Source organism: Theobroma cacao, chromosome 5 (genome assembly GCF_000208745.1).
Source record: "Theobroma cacao cultivar B97-61/B2 chromosome 5, Criollo_cocoa_genome_V2, whole genome shotgun sequence".
NCBI classification, from domain to species: Eukaryota; Viridiplantae; Streptophyta; class Magnoliopsida; order Malvales; family Malvaceae; genus Theobroma; species Theobroma cacao.
This window is the reverse complement of record NC_030854.1, coordinates 5,046,113-5,067,638: the sequence shown is the minus strand read 5'-3', so window position 1 is coordinate 5,067,638 and position 21,526 is coordinate 5,046,113. Positions and strand designations below refer to the sequence as shown.

The 21,526-nt window shown below is 31.4% G+C and overlaps 1 protein-coding gene across 1 annotated transcript in view; it reads left to right on the top strand.

Annotated features, from left to right (window-relative positions):
- The window catches only part of LOC108661918, a 20,191-nt gene extending 3,992 nt beyond the window's left edge, over positions 1–16,199 (top strand). The window contains exon 2 of the mRNA XM_018120907.1: positions 16,123–16,199. Coding sequence (XP_017976396.1) covers positions 16,123–16,199 — 77 coding nt within the window. The remainder of the gene's footprint in view (positions 1–16,122) is intronic.

Sequence of the window (21,526 nt, the reverse complement as noted above, 5' to 3'; positions counted from 1 at the left end):
AATTATTTATGTTAAAGACATATTATTAGGAGCATAAGGATAATTTAATTAAGACAAAAAATATATTATGTAGAGATTATGTGATATTTTAAAGTAGAAAAATAACAACAAAATATAAAGTGGTAAATGAAAATATGGGTAAATATTTGATAAAAAAATAGATATAAACAAATATTCGAACAAAAAAAAATATAAAAAATAACTAAAAAGATGATAATGGTTGTAATAGTAAATATATATATAATCGGGATCAATATTCATATTTAAATACTTGCAAATATAATATAATATATATATACAAACAAAAAAAAAACAAAAAACAACAACATGATACAAATATAAAAATTATAAGAAAAATGAGATGATTGTTTGAGAAACTCCACCTAATAAAAGACAAAGAGTAACCTCTTTTAAGTGGATTTTTTTTTGGGTGCGAAGTTTGAGACGGATTTTCACCGAAGCGTCGGGATAAATCCGAACTCTAAATTTCAATACACATTAAGTCAAATAATCGTTGTTAAAAAAATGATATATATTAAAAAATAATAAATTTACATAATATTGTATTGGAATTTAAATTAGTTAATAAATATTACTAAATAAGGTTAATTTAACCGTTTAAAATAAAAAATATTAATTGTTTATTTGATAAGCTATATAATCAAGTAAAATATTAATGAAAAAACGTTAATTAAAGGATATAGATTTAAGTAGAAAGCAAAAAAATATAAAACTAAATAAATAATCCATGAAAAAAAATAGATAATAATAAACATATAAACAAAATGATAAATTATTAAATACATAGTTAAGTGAATTATGAACCACCTAATTCAATAAACGCGTGCATGTAGACATCAGCATTTTATCCTGTCATAGCACGTCACATTTATCTTGCAAATTGTGCGGGAGTTCCGATGATGGGATTTCCCCGAAGAGCTTGCAGAGACGAGTTTTTCCGAGGATATCTCTAGGTGAGGAAAATTTTGAGACTTCACCAAAGCGTTGGGATGGTCTTTGAATGATTTTCCAATAAAAGATTACCGACCCCATTATTTAAAATAAACAAGTCATGACATCATTTTACGCTTGCATCATGTGCATACGTAAAATCGAATAAAAGACTCAGTCATTTTAAATAAAAAATTTAGTTAATAAGTAGGGAATAAATCAAAAGTAGGCTATAATAGGATAACTTAAGATTAAATGGTACCGTTCATGGAATGGGGGCCACGGAGGTGCTAACCCTTCTCCGTGCGTAACTGCACTCCCGAACCCATCTCTAAAAAAACGTGGATCAGTTCTCGTTCTTTCGACGGACCTAAAATTAATTTAGGACTTCGTCGATTAAAATCGGGTTAATAGGTGACCAATCACACCTAGATAAAAAAGATTGGTGGCGACTCTTAAATAATTTAATTTTCACCCCCGTCTGGCGATCAAGTTTCCAGACCTGCACGTTACGACAGATATGATTATTGATGGACCCCATATTCTTACAAAAACTATAAATGGTGTGAAACATCTTAAAACTAGAGCTGAATGGGATGATAAGGATAAAAAGTTGATACAGCTGAATCACAAAGCTGTAACAGCTACTTTGTGTGCTCTTAGTGAAGAAGAATTTAGAAGGGCAGCTATGTGCTCCAATGCAAAAAAGATTTGGGCACTTTAGAAAATTGCTATGAGGGCATTAGTTAAGTAAAAGAGTCAAAGATAAGTATGTTTATACCTTGATTATGGATTGTTTAAAATGAAAAATGAAGAGTCTCCAAAATAGATGTTTGAGAGATTCACTAAAATCAAAAAAGGACTTGAAGATTTAGGAAGAGAATTCCCAAATGCATAATTGGTGAAGAAAATCCTTCACTAGTTACCAAAATCATTGAGACCTAAGGTCACTGCAATAGAAGAAACCAAATATTTAAATGTACTTAAGTTAGATAAGCTTATAGGTTTTTGGCTCACTTAAGAGATGGCTTTCAAACATGAGGAAGAAATAAATGAAGCAATTAAAAGAGAATAAAAAAGAAAAAGCATTGCTCTCATAGTAATTAAGGAAGTAAATGTAAAGAATGTTGAATGTGATGATAAAAAAATAGCTCTATTAACCAAAAGGTTTAATAGATTTCTTGAGGAACAAACAAGAAAGCAAAAAGATCTTTAAAAGAGAGGAACTAAGATGAAATCTTAAGAAAGACATTCTAAAGGCTAATCATGGAAGTGATCACATTATTTGCTATGAGTGCAAAAGACCTGGACACACCAAATACGAATGTCCAAAACTCAAGATGAATAGTTCAAGAAACATCAAGAAAAAAGTAATAATGGCAGCACGAAATGACATTGATGAGTCATAAAATGAACAGGAAGAAGAGACTGCAAATTTTTACTATATGGTACTTGATGATCCTATGGATGAAGATGATGTAGAGTCAAATGGACAAGAAGAAAATCCACAGTATCTTAACTCTTAATGTTTAAGTCATAGAGTGGTTGTCAAGGAGAAACATTTGAACATGAAAGCCCATTATAATGACAGAAGTAAAGAATCTGAAGTCATTACTCCAATGGACATTGATCTTGCTTCATCAGTTTTAACAATGAAAAATCTTTTGTAGAATTTTCAAAATTTAGTGGTAAAAACTTTTTTAAGTGGAAATTCAAATGAGGCAGTTTATTCAAACATATGGTCCTGAAATGTGGAGAACAATTGAAGAAAAACCACTAAAGATGATTAGCGAGATGCATGAATTGGACTTAAATGACTAAAGAATGCAAGAGCTAAATACCAAAACCATGAATATTCTTTTCACTGCACTAGGAGAAAAGGAATACATCAAAGTCTCTATGTACAACAGTGCCAAAAAAATATGGGATAAGCTTGACTACTTGCTTAAAGAAAATAGCTCAAGGATGGAAACTTAACAATGATGATAAATCAATCATGTTTCAATTCTTAAGACAAGACTGTGAAGCAAGCTCTTTATCTTGTAAATAGTGCTCATCATTAAACTAGGAAGAAAAGGTAAAAATCTTAACAAATGATATACTTTTATATTTGAGGAATTTGAAGAAACCTTTAAGGAATTGGTTCATAAATATGAAAATATGAAGCTGAAAAATGAAGAAAAGATATCTAGTCTGAATGTTGAAAATAAATTCTTAACAAAAGTGAAACATGAATTAGAAAATGAAAATAATAAATTGAAGATGAAATTCAATTAAGTCGAAAGGATCTTAATAACTTAGAAAAGGAAAATAAAAAGTTAAGAGATGCATTTGAAAATTACAAAAAGAAAACTGATTAAATAGACTTTATAAATGAAATGAATAATTTTTATGTGACTATTGTGACTAAAAAAAAGGATCCAAGGAAATTTGAATACCAAAAGTTCAAATAAGAAATTGTTTTGTAGGTAAACCAAATCAGAAAGAAGCAAGGTCCTAAAGATTGGTGTACAATAAAAATATGTGGTTTCAGTGCCAAAAGCCACTTCTTTGTGAATGATGATTGGTTTTTTTTTTTTCATTGACTGAAATTGACTGCATGATGTTAATTCTTGAGTTCTTATTTTCTATGAAACATGATTTGAATGAATGATATCCTAATGAAATTTTTGTGTGTTTGATTGACTGCATTCACTCATTATCACATACAAATGCATTCTTTCAATTCAAGCGAAATAGTGTATTGAACAAATTTCTTCTTTTTAGAGATTTCCTAAACTTGTTTTTAAGTCAAAACTCATAATCCTTTAAAACTCTTAATTATAAGAATCAACACCCTTCCTTTTAAAATCGATTCTCTAAGAGTTGTTTTTACTTTTTATATACCAAAGAACCGACCTTTAGTATTCAAAGAATCGATCCTTTTTTTAATCAAAAAAATCTTTGAACTTCAAATTTTAAAAGATAACTTTGAAATCTCAAAAGTTACTTTTAAAGGTCAAAACTTTTTATATTCTAAAAGAGTATCTATTGGAAAATGAAAAGGTCGAAACTTTTCAATATCTCCACTTTCTCTTTTCACAACTATATATATTGAATCTTCATTCAAGGTACACAACATTCAAAGAAGAAATCTATTCAGTACACAAGAAAATAAGAAATCATTTCCTAACTCCCATCAATCTCCACTTCAATGGCCTCAAAAAGATCTTCAGAAAGAAATGGGGAAGTTTCTACACAGGTTTCTAAGAAGCAAAAGAGCAAGAAAAATGATTCTCTCTATATGCATTTTTCATCTGAAGAAAAAATGGAGTTTGATAAAGATTATGCCTTAAGAAAGGTATTTCATGGTGGACTAATTGACTTAGAATAGCTTGAAGAGGATATTGGATGGCCATACAATGCAAATATATGAGAAATGGGATGACACTACTATTTGAACCTGAAAAGAGAAGTATATGAAGATCTTGTTAAAGTCTTTTACTCAAACAGAACCAGTCTACATAGGAGTAAATGACAAAGGACCAGTTGATCATGATGACTCATTCTTTACATCTCTCTCCTAGAATAATTATTTCATCACTCTTGCACTGCTCTAAAGAATCTTAAAGTTAAAACCTGTAAATGAAGATGTAATTTCTTACTTGGGAAAAGAAAATGTTATTTCTAAAGATAAATTAGCTACAAAATTTCTAGTTCAACCAATCACTAATCTAGAGTTTCCAAATCATGTCTCAAGATTAGGTATTCATGACAGAGTCTTGTACTTTATAGTTGCCCATAACATCAGACCTTTGGGAATCAAGCCTAAGACTATAATAAATAAAGAAATGTGGTCATGCACCACATAAAGAAGAAAACATAGATTGATTTTGCCTAATTCATTTTTAAAGATATGATAACCCTAGTCAAAAGAACACAAAACGATCTGGCATATGGCATGGTGATATCAAAACTCCTCCACAAGTCAAAGATTGATACTTGGAATGAGAAACTCAAGAGTCAGAAGTTAACCAAAAGGTTAAATAGATATATTCTTGAAAATATGAGATATGATGTCACGACCCGAAACTCTCATCGAGCTCGTGACAACCGCCGCGATGTCCCGATAGATATTCATTATCTAGAATGCCAATCGAAACCTCGCAAGGCTTAACATCAGGTTTCTCGCTTCCCTTGTGAGTATTAGTTACTAAAATCATGTTTTAAAGTGATATGAAGCAATTTCAATTCAAAAACAGTCAAAGAGAAATTTCAACTACACAGGGGTATTTTGGTCATTTTTTTAAAAAATTTTGAAACTAGCTAAAATGTAGTATATGAGAGAAATTTACACATTTCATAACCGAAAATAAATTTAGATATCTAAAACATTCATTTAAAGTGAAATTATAGCTAATGGAATAAAATAAAAATAATAAATAAAATATTCTAATTTTTCATAAAACAATTTTTATAGATCGCTACGTAAATAATTTTTACAGTGTAAAAGTAAAATAAATTCCTAAATATAGTAGCACACGCAACCAGGTATTCAAAACATTTAACAATGATATGTGGGCCCCCGAATGACAAAAAGTAATGAAAGCTGTGAACCTACAGTTTTTGAGGATGCAAGTCCAACTGTAGCCCTCAACGAAATTAGCTATCTACCGACTATCTTGAGCCTGAAAGGGATAGAAAGGAGGGTGGTGAGATTATATAATCTCAATGAGTAAACAAATATAATCTAAAATATCCAAAGCTAAGTAAATGGAGACAGATAAAATAGATTAGCATAAAAATGATCCACAGCATTTCGAACTCATTTTAATAAGATAAAATAAATTCATTTCACCCAAATAAACAACGAGGCTTATGATTTCCTGAAAAGCTTGGCTCGTGTCAAAATTATTCTCATACTCAGTTGTCAGGGATACCTTGGCCTGGGGCTATCCCAACCGAATCTGCCAAAGCTGTTAAAAAGTCATGTACGCATAAATCATGTTTTTATTTTGAAAACATAGCCGTTCCTTGGCCTTGGCTGAGTTCACCCTCACATAGTGGTTTGGTGTGAAATGAACTCTAAAGTTTTACCTCGGGAGTTACCCTACGCGCCTCTCCGACCAAGGTACGTATATAACCGGATTTCGTACCCTTCTAATAAGCTAGTCCACAGAACCCGCCCACTATAGTAAGCTAATCGATATCCCACCAAATCAATAAAATTCCAACAGCACGACGTGGCAATTATTTTACAACACAGCATGTCAAGACAAAACAACAGTTCACATATGTTTAGCACAATTACCAATCCAACCACTCATGCCCACATTATCATAAGCCATTCTATTCAAATCATAATTTACAACACAGCAATTAGTCTCTAATTACTCCATTTTCAAAACCATCATTCAATTTCAAAACAATTTTATAAAATCATTTCATTTAATCACATTTTTGCTTATAAAACATAAAGATTTACCATTTAAACTCATTTTCCATAAAATCACAAAAACGAATTAAAATTCACTTCAGATAATCAAGATGATGATAAGGTTACTCACTATTTCGGGAGTTGAATTTTTAGAATACTCCGACTATCAATCTTCAGCTACAATTTCATTGCCCTTATCGAAGGATTCACCACCTAGACATAATGCACAATCAAACAATTTACCACATTGGTGCTAAACTGTTATAAAACTATATGGATGCATGAAATGGAATGCAAATTGTTCGGATTATCGTCTAAACACGATGTTCTACACAAATTCAATTGTGTACCTAAATAAAACGGTATTGGCCTAATTCAATCTATCACTCTATTAATTGGCCAATATGTCCAATTCAACTCCAATTAACTCCATTTTTCTTCCAATTCTCCAAACCATCAAACACAAGTCAAATAGCATAAAATTTAGCAAAATCATCTTCACATTTTCTCTTAGGAATTTCGGCCATGGTGGGTGCATCAATACTATGATTTTTTCGACTTGATTTTCTCACCGTAATTCATCATTTCCTAACCAATTCACTTGAAATAAAATCAAATCCACCATCCACACTTTACATGGAAGATTCGGCCAATGATGGGTGATGGAAGGAAGTGAATTTTTCTTGTTGGCTTTTCATGTTACACATCACTAACTAACTAAAACCACTAAAATACATTGAAATCTAACCAAATCAAACATCAAAATGTCCCTCTAAGTGTTCGGCCAGCAAGGGATTCATTATGATTTCATGTGATTCAACCATGAAAAATAAGAAAAAATGCTTAAGAAAGAGAGATCTCAAGCTTAAATTGAAAAATCTTACCTTTTTTCACTTGTTTCCTTGAATGTTCACACTTTTTCCTTGAATTTTTCCACCTAGGGTTTTGTTCTTCCTTTTTCTTGCTTCTCCTTGGTGAGGCCGACCATAATGAAGAGATATGGGCTAGTTTTGTGCTAATTTATAAGGAAAATAATAAAGAAATAAAAGCTTGACACTTGTCACCTTACCATTAGTCCATTTTTAAATTCTTAACTATTAAGCTTTTTTTCTCCACCACATAAAATATTTCAATTATCCACAATACAAAATGTTAATGGATGAAATCCATGGGCATGACAAGTGTTGGTGTGTAAAATACCAATTTTGCCCTTGTGGTTGCAAAATGACTATTTTGCCCTTATCCTCGAAAAAATACCAAAATTAAAATTCTTCACTTCTCAAACTCAAATTATACTCCAAATGATCAATCTTAGTCAAAAATTTCATCCAACACTCACATCTTAACCTCGGGTGGCAAAATGATCATTTTGCCCCTAGGTCATGAATATTCCAATTTGACTCCAAATCGGTCCTCGAACTCCGAATCACCATTTTAAGTCATTATGGGGTTTTAAAATTCTCAATTGCATCTTAAGATCTCTATTTGGACTAGTTCGAGGCTTAATTCAACTTAATTGTATCATTTGGTATATTGCCGTCCTTTAACGATTTTCAAGGTACCCAAGTAAGCAAACATGCATTCTTATGTAAGAATGACATAATAAACATATTGTAGAGCCGGGCTTGACATATGAGTACAGTGTTGAATTCAAAATTTGGATGAAGAAGGATGAATGGAAAAACACAAAAGAAAAAGACCTGACTCTAACTTTAATTTTAGCACTGACTTTGAATCTAAATCATAGAAAGTTGCTTTGCATTATCATTTGCATGCATTTTGTTTCATGTTGATATAACTGTATTGCAAATGATCTTTTGTATATGATTTAAATTAATGAAATATCTCTTTTGCAAATATTCTATAAAATTATTAATGATTAATTGATGATTGATTGAACTTACTTGCTATGAATGTCTTTATGATCTTATTCTAAAAGATTGATGGATAATTATATTATACTTGTGCTACTAATGCTCTATCTTTCTATGAGTTTTTCTTCCTTTAATCTTATACTCCATTTTCTTTTCTTTTTTCATATAACAAAAAGAAGAAATATAATGAGTAAATTTGCGCTTAAATTTTCGTTCATAATTGGCTGCATTTTTCAAAATGGTTTTTCAAAAGTGTTTTCAAATTTAAATGCAAAGCTTTTTGGAAAAGCACAAATTCAGGGGGAACTTTGCTTGAAAAAATATTGAGCATATTTTCAAGGGGAGTTTTTCTTCGATAAGCAAATTTAACTCTTAATATTGTCACATCAAAAAGGGAGAAGTTGTTAGCTTTATTCTTGTTTTGACATGACAAAATTGATTGAACTCAATAAGCTTTGAAAATGATAAATATTTTTAAGTATGAAGAAAAATCTCAAAGGATGGTTAAAGCTAAACTTAATAGAAAAATATATTGAAACACATTAATTGTTTAAATATATTTTTAATATGGATGATCATACTCTTGATTTTCTCAAAAGTCTCTTGTTTTCAAAATTATATATGCCAACCCAAGGATCAAGTTTCCAAAAGAAATGACTTGATTTTTAAATGAAAAGAAGCACAATATATTCTTTAATTACAGGAAGAATTGATTCTGTAAAAGAAAAAGTCAACTCTTGAGCAAATATCAACAATGAAAAATTGATTTTAGGACAAGGAGAAGTTGGGTTCTTGGAAGACAGAAGCTAAAAACTTTGTGAAGAACTAACACCTAAGAGACAAAGAATCTATTATGAGGAGACAGAAGGTAAAAGGAGAAAAGCAAGGAAGAAAAAATCGATTCCATAAGAAGAAGAAGTCAGTTCTTGAAGCACCACAATTACAAATTAAAAACTTGTTGACCAGGAAAGGCATGGCACAACTGGACAAAAGTGGAACAGCAAAATTTAAGCTTGAATTCAAATTTTGGTGCCAGTCCACAGCGAAGAACTGACACCTTGAGGCAAAAAAATCAATTCTCTAAAATTGCAAAGGTGTCACCTTTACACCCAATTGTAGAAGAACCGACATCTCATAATAAAAGAATTAATTTTTCAGAGACAGAAAGTTACAAACTTTGCAAAGAACTGACAACTCAACTATAAAAAATCGATTCTACAAAAGTGACATATTTGTGCAAGTTGGTGTGAACGTACAAGAAATTATTCAAAACTTACTCCAACAGGTAAAAAATCTCAAGGCCTATAAATATACATCTTAAGGATGTTAAAGCAAGAAGATAAGAGGATTTTGAAAAATTTTGAATCATTCTTCAAGAGGAAAAAAAAATAAGAATAGCAATTGTAAACAGAAAAGTTTCTACTTTCAAACAAGCAATGAGCTTAAAGTTCATATCTTTACCCTTTAGCCTGTCTTTCATGAGCTTAGACCTTCCTTGATCATTCTTATATTTGTGAAAGCTTTCACCTTTTTGAACTAAAACTTCATTATCCACCTTTTTAAAGGTTTTTATTTTATGGTTCGGTTGAATCCACTATTATATTGCTTAAACCTCTAAGCAAAAGGTAGAGGGGTCTCCCATGATCCTTTAAAAGGATTTCTCTTGTGTAAAGTTTGTGCTTTAGCCTGAAAATGCAACATCTTGCTAAAAATTACACTTGATCTTGCAAAGGCATGTTGTAAAGGTTACGCTTGATCCTGCAAAAGGCATGTTATAAAGGTTACACTTGACCATATTGAAAAGATAAGCTAATAAGGAATTCAAACTCCTTGTGATATGAAGTGAGAGGATGTAGGCATTGGAAGATTGAACCTTAATAAAAATCTTGCTAAGTCCCTTATTTCTTTACTATTCCTTACTTATTCAATTTATACTCTGTTTTATTAATTTATTCTTTCATAGTTGAATTGATTTTTCAAAAAGGAGGATTTTTTACTTAACAACCAATTCATTCCCCTTCTTGGTAGTTTTACTTGAAGCTTCTCTTTTCCAACACTATTGTATGTGATATGCATAAAAAATGTATATTAGTTGGAAAAAAGGATTTTGTTATATTCACATATGCTGCAGATATGGATGAAGTTATTGTTGTGTCTTCTATAATTGACAAATTTCCCCCCTCATGGAGAGACACTAAGAAATTTTTAAAGTATAAGAAAGAGTAGATGCCTCTCGAAGATCTTGGTAGTTATCTTCCAATAAAAAAAGATTGTTGCAACCAAGATGAAGTCACAAATAAGATAAAAAAAGGTAAAGATCCTAAAGTAAAGCATCTTGAGTTTTGATAGAAGACAAACCATCAAGGTTCATGAGATATGTGGGTATGTGGCATTCTTATTATACATAAAGGTATAATGATGTTACTATGTAAATACCATCAAGGTCCATGTAATGAAAGACACAAGGTGTGGGCATGTGGCACTCCTATTATACGTAAAGGTATAATGGTGCCAATATGTAAATCTAACATCTAAGTATATGGTGCATTTCTATTTTATCATCGAAGGTATAATGATACAAAAAAGATATTTAATATCTTTGGCATGACATTCTTATTGTGCAATAAAGGCATAATGCTGTTTATGTGAACATATACCTTGATGTATTATTTGACATTTCAATTATACATTAAGGTACAATGTTGTCAACTAAGAAAGAAAAGAATGTGTGTAAGCTTGTAAAGTCCCTATAGGGGTTAAAACAACCACCTAATTAATGGCATCAAAAATATGATGAGATTGTGCTAGCTAATGGCTATAAAATAAATTAATTTGATAATTGTGTCTATAGTAAGTTTCATAATGGTAAGAGGTGTCATCATTTCCCTATATATGAATGACATGTTAATATTTGGTACCGATTGCACAAAAAGGTTCTTACTAAAGAAGTTTGACATGAAAGATATAAGTGTGACGAATGTGATTCTTAGTATAAGAATAATAAGAGACAATGATGGCATAACATTGTCTCAATCACATTATGTTCAAAAGATTATAATGAAGTATAGAAAGTCAGATTATACATCAATGTTTATGCTTTATGATTCTAATCTAAGGCTGGTACCCAACAAAGATAAGCTAATAGCACAAGTAGAATATGCATAGATAATTGGATGCCTAATATATGCAATGATATGTACAAAGCTAGATATAACATTTATTGTTGAGAAATTAAGTCAATACACAAGTAATCCAAGTAACTTGCATAGCAAGTAATAAATAAAGTACTTAGGTACTGAAAAAAGATAATCAATTATGTTTTTTGCTATAATGGATATCCATCAATGCTATAAGGATATTTAAATACTAGTTGGATTACCTATTTGGAATATCATGCTTCTACAAGTAGATGGATTTTTATTCTTGATAAGGATGCCATTTCTTGGGGGTTCAAAAAATAAACATGTATAACAAATTCCACCATGACAATCAAATTCATTACATTGGCTACTACCACTAAAAAAGTTGAATAGCTAAGAAATTTACTCTATGGTATTACTTTTATGGCTTAAACCAATTTCTCCAATTTCTATCTGTTGTAATAGTGAAACAACTCTAGCAAGAGCATATAGCCAAATGTATAATGGAAAGTTTAGACATATTGGATTTAGACATAACTACATTTAACAATTAATTTCAAATAGGGTGATCATTATAAATTTTATGAGGTCTAGTGAAAACTTAATAGATCTTTTAACAAAAATCTTGTTAAAGATATTATAAATAAGACCTCAAAAGGGATAGGACTCAAGCTCATAAGTTAACAGTCACCCATGGTAGAAATGTTAGGTATAAGCCCTGCAACCAATTGAATTGCTCAAGGTTTGTATCCTTAATCATGCAACAAGATACTCATAACAAGTGATCAAAGGTTTTCCTTTATCAATAATCTATTGTACACAGGCTTATTGGATGAAGTCCAAGGAATTGACATGCCTTGCAAGGGAATCTTAAAGTGTTTCAATTATAAAATCCTTATGCATCAAAGCATAATTCCTAAATTGTTCATGATCAATGTACCATTAATATTAGACATCAATGATGCTTATAGACTAGCACATTTTATGTTCCTTACTTGTGAAGTAAGCAATTGATCTCATATGTTGAAGTAGGGAGATACTCGGAACTACTTATTTTGAAAACAAGTTCACTAAACATGACCCTCCATGAGGATTTCATTTGATATGTCATTCAAGTGTCTATGGAATATATCCTCATGTGATAGTCATGCAAGTGATCCTTAGACTTGAAACACCGAGTTGTCTTGTACGAGAATTGTTATACTTTGATACTATTTTAAGGGGTTCTAACCATGACTGCCCAAAGTGATGGACATTGCGTATAGCATGAAACATACAAAGGTAAATGAGTAGTCAAGAGAAGATTCACCACTCGAAGTGATTAAAGAGATGTGCTTTGATTGATCTTGTCCTGAATTAGCTTAGTAAAGTCTTTGGTCAAAGCAAGATGGATTTTGGAAAAGAAGTTTTCCATAATCCATGTTAGCTAATTGGTGGTAGCAAGAACTAATATGGAAAGATCAAGAAATAGACACTACACCATGCTCCTTAGATTTCTAAGACACTTGGTGAAAGGATTGAATTGCACTAAAAGACTGATCACTGAAAAGTTGAGTAAAACTATCTTGATTTTTCTAACATTTAGGTGGCTATGATGGATTGCTAGATTCCGCTCTTGGTTTATGAACTTTGGATAGTTAATTTGATTAATGATAAATTCAAAGTAGTTTAAATTTATCTAATCCTAAGTTTAAGGATTATATCTTAAGTTTATTGTCAACATGTTGGAAGCTTAATGGGTCACACACCCAAAATGAATATTGAAAATAAAATGGGAGAGGTGATTAAGTTAGACTTAATCAAATTAGAAGTTATAAGTTTGTTAAGGACTTACTCTTAAATTATAAGTTTATTTTCAAATCAATTGGTGTGGATCACCGTTAGAAGCTGCACAAGAACTCCTTAAACAACTTTGGTTTGCAACAACTAGGCTAAGGTGGTTGAGTTTTTCAAGGCTGTTATGGTGGTTTAACAAAAGATTAAGCTTTCTTTATTAATGAGGCAATATGATATGATCATATGATTATATTTTTGTTTTTGTTTTTGTGCTCAAATTGGCAAGAAAGAGATCCTAGAAGGGTGAAGTGCAATTGTGTTCATTCATTTTCTTTCGTTACGATTTTATTTGCATTTGATGCATGACCAGCCCTCACCCAACAAGAAACTCAACTCAACGTTTGGTATAATATCAAGTTTTGAGTTCAATGAGACAAAGTACACTATCTGTATGTAGCTGTTAGCACTATAATATGATATGTTATATTTCATCTCAAGTAAAGTGCTATTACCCATAATAATAAGGAAATGATGAGTTATATACTCTTAATAGACTCATAACGTAAATTTGTTAGAATGCTTTAGTTACGGGGGCATTCCTGATGGGATCTACCTATGTGAGTGTGAAGTATGGTTATTTCTAAGAGCTTAAGAGCCTGGCTTTAACAACACTCATGAAAAGAGGATGTAGCGACATGGCCATAAATGTGTCGTCGAATACTGTGCATTCATTAGTGCTAAAATCATTTTACGAGATGTGTTCAGTTAACTAAGTTAAATAGTTGGTTCAAAACATAGTCTACCATACTATTTTGGTTAACTTTAAATATTTTTACTAAGTGATGGTTCAATCGGAAAACACCTTTATCTATGCAATTGATTTTCAAGATTATTAAAAATTTATATTATTTTGAAAATAATGAGGGATTATTGGAACATTTTTCAACAATAATAATGAAAAAATGAAAAGAATAAAGTCTTTTGAACAATTATGATTGTTCAAGAATTATGTTTGTTCAATCAATTAAATTTGTTCAAATAGTTAAGTTGAAAAACAAGTAATTATGTTTTGTTGAAAAATAGACAGTTATATCTATTGGAAATGGGGAAGAATAAAACCTTAAGAAAAAGTAACATTATTAAATGTCTTAAAGCTATTTTTTGATTTTCTTGTTCTTTGTTTCAACAGTACAGTTACACTATGACTTTTCGTTATTGCTCAATGCTCCACGTAACCTAACACCCAAAATAAGGAGACCATTTGGCCTTATTAACTGCCCTTAAACATGTCTTCATTGTATCTGTGCAATTCCGTTTCCAACAATTATTTTCTTTTACATTTTTACTTTCTTTTTCTTTTTTATTTTTGGATTTTTTTTTTAATTTCTCTCCAACTAAACAATGAAAATTGATTTCCTTCCCTACCGAACACAATGCTACGTCGTTCAAATTAAAGCAAGAAGAAAATTTGTTCTTCCATCGAACTCTGAAATAGTAATTAATAAAGTTTATATACCTCTTTTTTTCCTTTTTGCTAGTATTTATTATTCCCATCTGTCAACTTGACTCAATTCAGAAGCTTCAGGGGTGCTTCAAAGCAAGCTAACATCCAAGCCGACCGGAAAGCTGTACTCTAGTGACTTCCTATCAGTGGGGATTTAATTTCGCATAACGTGAATGCCCTTATTCATCCTCCTCAGGCTCAGTCCACCTACACATTCGTCCTTCACGTAATCTAATCAAGTGTAATGAAATTATACTTTTCTGTTCCCATTTTTTACCTTTCTCATCTTCCCTTGCAACTTGTTCTTTACACCTTCTGTCACTTATAAATACTTTGGGAATAGAACAAGCATAGGTGCTAAACGTAACCCAAAAAGTAATATTCCTTTTTCAGATTAAAAATATATTCTCTCTCTGTTCTATTTTTTATATATATTCCTGTTTGGTTTTTACGAAATTTTATATAACAAAAATGACTTTAACATATTTTATTTTAAAATTTAAAATTTTTTAAAAATTGTTGTACCAGGATTTTTAATGTCAAATAAAAGTTTTGAAAAGTAATTTTGATATGCAGAAAAGTAAGAGAATTAGATATGATCAGAATTTAAAAAATTGAGAAGAAAGAATATATATTAATTTATATATATTTTCTTTAAGACATTTAATTACAATAATTTTAATTTTTAATTTACAAGTCTCGACTTTGTAACCCAACGAAATATACAAAACATTTACTTTGGATTATGTTTCTCAACATACAATGAGTTTCATATAGTTTTCCTCATACAAGGAATATTATAACTCCACAATCTACGTCCTTTAGCATCTGTTGTTCTAATTTCAAGATGTAAGATCTTTTTTATGGGATAGTCATATATAGACGCTTTTATTATCTTTGTATATGCGATACGGTTTTTCATTACAATATGGGATATGGCTTTGTATCGTAAGAAAAAACCAATATAAATCATACATACAATCACTTTCAAGTTGGATCAGATTAGTTCTTTATATATTATTTCAATTCATTGGGGGAAGGGAAGAAATGCAGAAGTGGCGATGGCATCCAAATCCAAGTGCAAGTTTAGTTTTCCCTCACGAAGAGAATGCATTGTTTACGTTACGTGAACACAAGTCAAATAGAGAATTGTCCCTTTCTACCATGGCTTGGGCTGCATAACTGCATAAGGTAAACGAGTAATGACTAATATAACCATATTACCTGTTATTAAGCCATAACTATTATAATATGACAACAGCTAATTAATTACGAAGCACATGGATGTAAGTATTATGCACCCGAAGATCAATATTGGCCTCGGACTCAACTCTTAAGCATCAATTAGTTGTCTATTTTACTCTTTCTTCGAGTCAGCTATTTTTCTCAATTAATTCAATCATTATCCAAAAGACGTACGAGCTAGTATGGTCAGTTTTTGGGTACAATTATTTGTTGTAGGATTTATGGTAAGGGATACAGAGGTAAAGGGTGGGTCAGGGTCAGTGAGAGGAGCAGCTGGCAAGAAGTTGGAGTGAGCGATTCGGGTGAATGGGGAGCATTCCTTAACTTCTGAAAGGACTAGTACACACTGAGAATGCTAATTAGCTCCCAACCCTCCGACCTCTTCGCACTAATGTCTTTACTAGTAAATAACATGGTTTCGATGCCACCACCACGACTACAGTTTCGCCAGTGATGTGACTACTCGAATGTTACCTTTCACCCACTCTTGCTTTTCATTCCATTTCTATTTATTCACATTACTCTTCCATTTTTCTGTTCGGTGAGAAAATATCCAACAGTCAATAAACGCCATGATAAGTATCTATCCAAATTTGCATAGTCAAAGTTCATTATTTAATAGTAGTAAGAACAAGGAAAATAAACAACTATAAAGTATAAGCAGCGTCAAAATACCAAATGCTTAAGAATTAGAGGAATTTATGCAAACTGAAACCTAATATAGTCTTTGTATTTTTTTTGTTGAAGTTGACCGTTGAATATGTCAATTCTTGCATAGTTTTATACGTCAAAACATGAAAAGGGGAATTGCTCCGGCCATAAGGAATTGCATGGCAACTAGCATGAAAGAAAGCCATTACCATTGATATGGTTAGAGGGGGACTTGTATTATGAAAAAAATGATTGACTCTCAAAAGAGTTATAGTCTCAAGTGGTTGTTTGTCTCGATGGAAAATGGATACCTATTTTTCTCTTTTCCATTTCATTTTAAAGGAAACATCATTTCCTAGAACTAAAACACAATCACCCTAGACGATAGACATAAATTCTCAGTACAATCCAATCCACCAATACAAAGATACTAATAAAGAGGTACATACCAGAAAGAAATTCTAGTATGTTTCTATATCCATTTTTGTACATATTCTGGAATGTCTCTTTTTTCTTCTTTGGTATGGACTCATGAAACCGAACCGAAACTGGTTAGGTCAAAGCCCTAACTTGTGATTAAAAGAGCGAAAAAAACTGTACCGCAAAGAATAAACCTTCAAAGAAAGTGCATGGTCATTTCTTAGCTGTCAATGGAAACAAGACAAAGATAAATTAGTTTCCCAAAAATATCCCAATTGTCAATAGACCATGAGTCAATGCCATACATTCAAGAAAGAAAGGTTTTAACATGTTAAATGCAGTGATACATTAAGATGGTGAAAAATAAATGCATGAAATCATTTAAAAGAGTGGGCTTTAGTGAAGACATATCTACCAACATGATTTGCTAAGGCAATTGGAAGCAGTTGAACATGATTAATTATGTTAATATGGTTCCATACGTTTCTTTGTCCATGAAAGGCATCATTTATGCATAATTTGAATCACACTTGGAAGTGTGAGTAAAAGAGTGTAAGACAGAGGTAGAATATGCTCTAGCATTTGCGGAAGAAGAAAAGAACGTAGCGGAAAACTGGGGCAAAAAACAAAGGGGCCGTATATGTAAAGACGAGGCAGCCACATAGTTCCGGCGACAGCGACCAAGGCGATGGCAGAGGGCAAACGGCGAAGGCCAAAGGCCAAAAAACATCTTGGATCAACTGCACTGTGTACGGATGTCGAAAGGGACCCTACAAGCAAAATCCACGTCACTTAATTCGTCTTCACTGGAATTAAGAATAAAAATTAAAAGTAAGTGTAGAAATAAAGAAAAATAGGGGTCACATGTCTGAGGCCTGACGGAGACTCATACGTCACTGACACAAAATGTCAGTAAAGCTGTCAGAAGACACACAGCTGCTCACGTGGGTCCCTGCCCTTTTTCAACATTTTCTGTAGGATAAAGTAAGGCACGCCGGCACGCCACCCCCCCCCCCGCCCCATCACTTGCCTTCACGTGACCTCTTCTTTCCTTCCTTCTTTTTTTTTTGTTTTTTGGTTTTAAAACTCCAGATAACTATATTGCTTAGTTTTCCAAACTAAGAGAAGACATATCGTGTCCCTGTAGCATCTGAACTCTCCGACGGCCTAGCAACATTATATTTATAACATCATTTAACTGTTTTTGTTTTCTTTTTGGGGGGTGGGGGGCTCAATCCTTACCTTCCCTAACCAATCACAATAAGCTTGTGATTGGTTTCAATGGAATTAGCGACAGTGATTGCTGGAAAAAAGTGCAGAGTAATGTTTGTGAATGCATGTAGCAGGACCCAATGCGTTGGCTGTGGGTTCCTATTCCAAATAACCATTTATTTGACTCTTTATGTATTTGGTTTCCAATGTCAGCACTTTCACAGCAGTAGCAGAGCTCCTTCAAGTTTTTTGCTCCGAAGAAATTGCAGATTAGAGCTTAAATTCTTTTATGGGACTCAATCCTTTTTCAGCTTTGAGTTTCCTAACCATTCGGATTGTTACCATATAAATGTATTTCTATTCGTAGTATTTGGTTTGAGTGTCGGTCTTTTTTATAGTAATGCCTTCAAGTATCTCTAATGGGACTCTGCTATTTGACAAGATTCGTGGTTATTACTGCCTTTTCCACAACATATTTACGTTCACATTCACCGTCCAATTTTAATTTGTAATGACAAAAATGAAGTTTTTTCGGGGAATATAATATTATTAATTATTATAGAGAAAAAAGAATTGAATAAGACAAATGAAAGATAACAAGAAAAAGAAACCTTCAGTTAAATTTGCTAATTTATAAAGTTGATTGAACAATCTACAGGTATGAGTGCATGTGCATGGAAGATAACTCGCTTAATCAATCAATACAAGAGAAAACAACCATTTTTATCAAATAAGAAAGGAATTATACAAGTTTTGAAATAAAAAATTACATGAAATAAAAGGTTGGGAATATAAGTTTATTCTTTTCTTCCCTGCACGAACAGGCATGACCACATGTTTGAAAATTGAAACCATCCCTTCCATCAGAGAAAGCTTTCCATACTGTCCTCTGGGGCAGAAAAGATCAGACAAAGAATCTAATGCCATAAACTTCCTTAAAAAAAAAATACTTATTACTTTGAACCTTATTTTCCTTTTTTATATTTTTGGTGGCTTAATTAAAACTATTCAAAACTTTATGCTACTAATTTTCATTTCAACGAAAGTAGCTGAGACAAAATCCAATAGCCCTGAATCTCTCATTCAGGGGAAAAAAAATGAAATCAGAAATGTAATATATCTTATTATATAAGTTGAATACTTTTGTTATAAATGTTGTATGCAGTCTAAATAATTAGGGAAGATGGAAAATAATAGACATAATAAATTTTGTATTTTTCATCCTGAAAGTATAGTAATTTATATGTTTATGTTCAAATTGGTGTTCTATAAGCTAACCACCTCTAAAAGAGTAAAAGGAACCCATCATGCAGCAGATAGAAACTCATCAAAGCTTCTTTGCTTGAAATATGGAGATTTCAACTAAAAAGAAAAAGAACTTGGAAATCTCTGGTTGACTATTGATTTGTATTGTTAGTATATTTTATCTTTTTCCCAACTCAGATTTAGTGGAGAGGTCCTTCTCAAAGGGACTCTTTTCAGTTTTCATGGGCAAAAAGATGGCCCAGGGCCCAATAGTTTACCTATATTTGATTTATAATTAAACATTTACTTAATTATATGAAATTTTTAAGTTAAATCATGCAATTAGTCCTTATACTCTACAGAAAGAATAGATTGAATCTCTATATAATAATTTATATAGATTTGAGTCCTTGTACTTTGTGAATTTATTAATTACAATTTCTAACTTTTAACACCATTAAATTTAATAGTTAAGAATGTTAACATGGTAGTAGTAAAAAATATATATATGCTAACGGTGTTGACTATATGTTAATATGACATGATCATGTTGATGTAGCACAAATGTTGGCATGGCACAATACTGATATAACATAATGCTGACGTGTCCACATAAATTTAAAAACAAAAAACAAAAACACCCTAACCCTAAATTAAATGAGATTTACAAACAAAGAAAGAAAATTAACAACCCATCAAAAACATATTAACAAAAGCACCTTCACATGAATTTATATTCTCCAAGGGGAACCACCCTATTTTTTTTTACCCAAGTAAAGACAAAATAAAATTAAAAAGGAAAAAATTTTGAAAATAATAAAGAGGAAAAAAAAAGAAAAACAAGAGAAAAATTTTATTATTGAAAAAACTATTTTATATTCAATGAGGTATTAAAGGTTTTTCTATAACAATCCAAAAAGTTAGTCTTAGTTTGCAGAATAAAAAAAAAGCCAACAATAAAAAATACTTAAAAGAAAACTAAAGTAAAATATGTTTGTAATTTGTAAAAAACTAACAAGAATCAAGAGGATTTACAAGAGAACTAATTATGCCCAATCAACCTTGAACCTTTCAAAATCCAAAAACATATTTACAAAAACTTACAAAACCTCTGTTTCTTCTTTATTGTTTTGTTCACCAAAATCTCTTAACGTGTCCAAAACTCTTAAAAAATTAGGTTCATTGAGATTTAAGATTCAAAACAAAGTTAGGAATCATGATCATATTTTTATTAAATTTCAACTATTCAAATCCAGAACCGGTTGTTTGTCCTTCTCTTGATTCTCCTTCTTGAGTTGTTAATTTTCTTTCTTTAGTTATTTGTAAACCTCATTCAATTTAGGGTTAGGGTGCTTTTTGTTTTTTTTATAAATTCATGTGGACATGTTAGTAATATGCCATGTTAATATCGTGCCATGTCAACATTTTTTCACATCAACATGACCATACCACATCAACACATAGTTAATGCCACATCAATAGACTTAACAATTAAATTTAACGTTGTCAAAATTAGATATTATAATTAACAAATTCACAAAATATAAAGATTTAATTTGTACAAATTATTATAAAGGGATTAAATTCATTCTTTTTATAGAGTATAGGAACTAATTACATAATTTAATCAAACTTTTAAGTTACACTTGACACCTCATAAACTTTAGATTTTCAGATTTAACAGAATCAACTAGTAAATGTAATGAATCATTTAAGCATCTTTTTTGTTTCAAACTTAACATCTATTTTCCCACCCTTGGCCTTTTTTTTGTTGTTAACATGAATTTGCAATAGTTGTTTGGAGGAGGTGGCCTTTGAGGACCAGAGGCCCCATTTGAGTGTGGATGAATTCAAATATTAAGTTGGTTGGGGTTAAAGCCCTAAACATATCCTACAGAAGACTTAAATGACTCAATAGGATCCACAATTATCTCCTTGGGTGGGCTTCATGCTCAAAATTCATCCATATTATGATTATCTTCTATGATTGGGCTTTCATTACACAAGTTACAAGGTTACCAATTCTCTGGTATTGTTGGTTGGGCTCTCTGTGGTCGTTGCATGGGGTAAATGTTTAAGGTTAGTTTTGTTG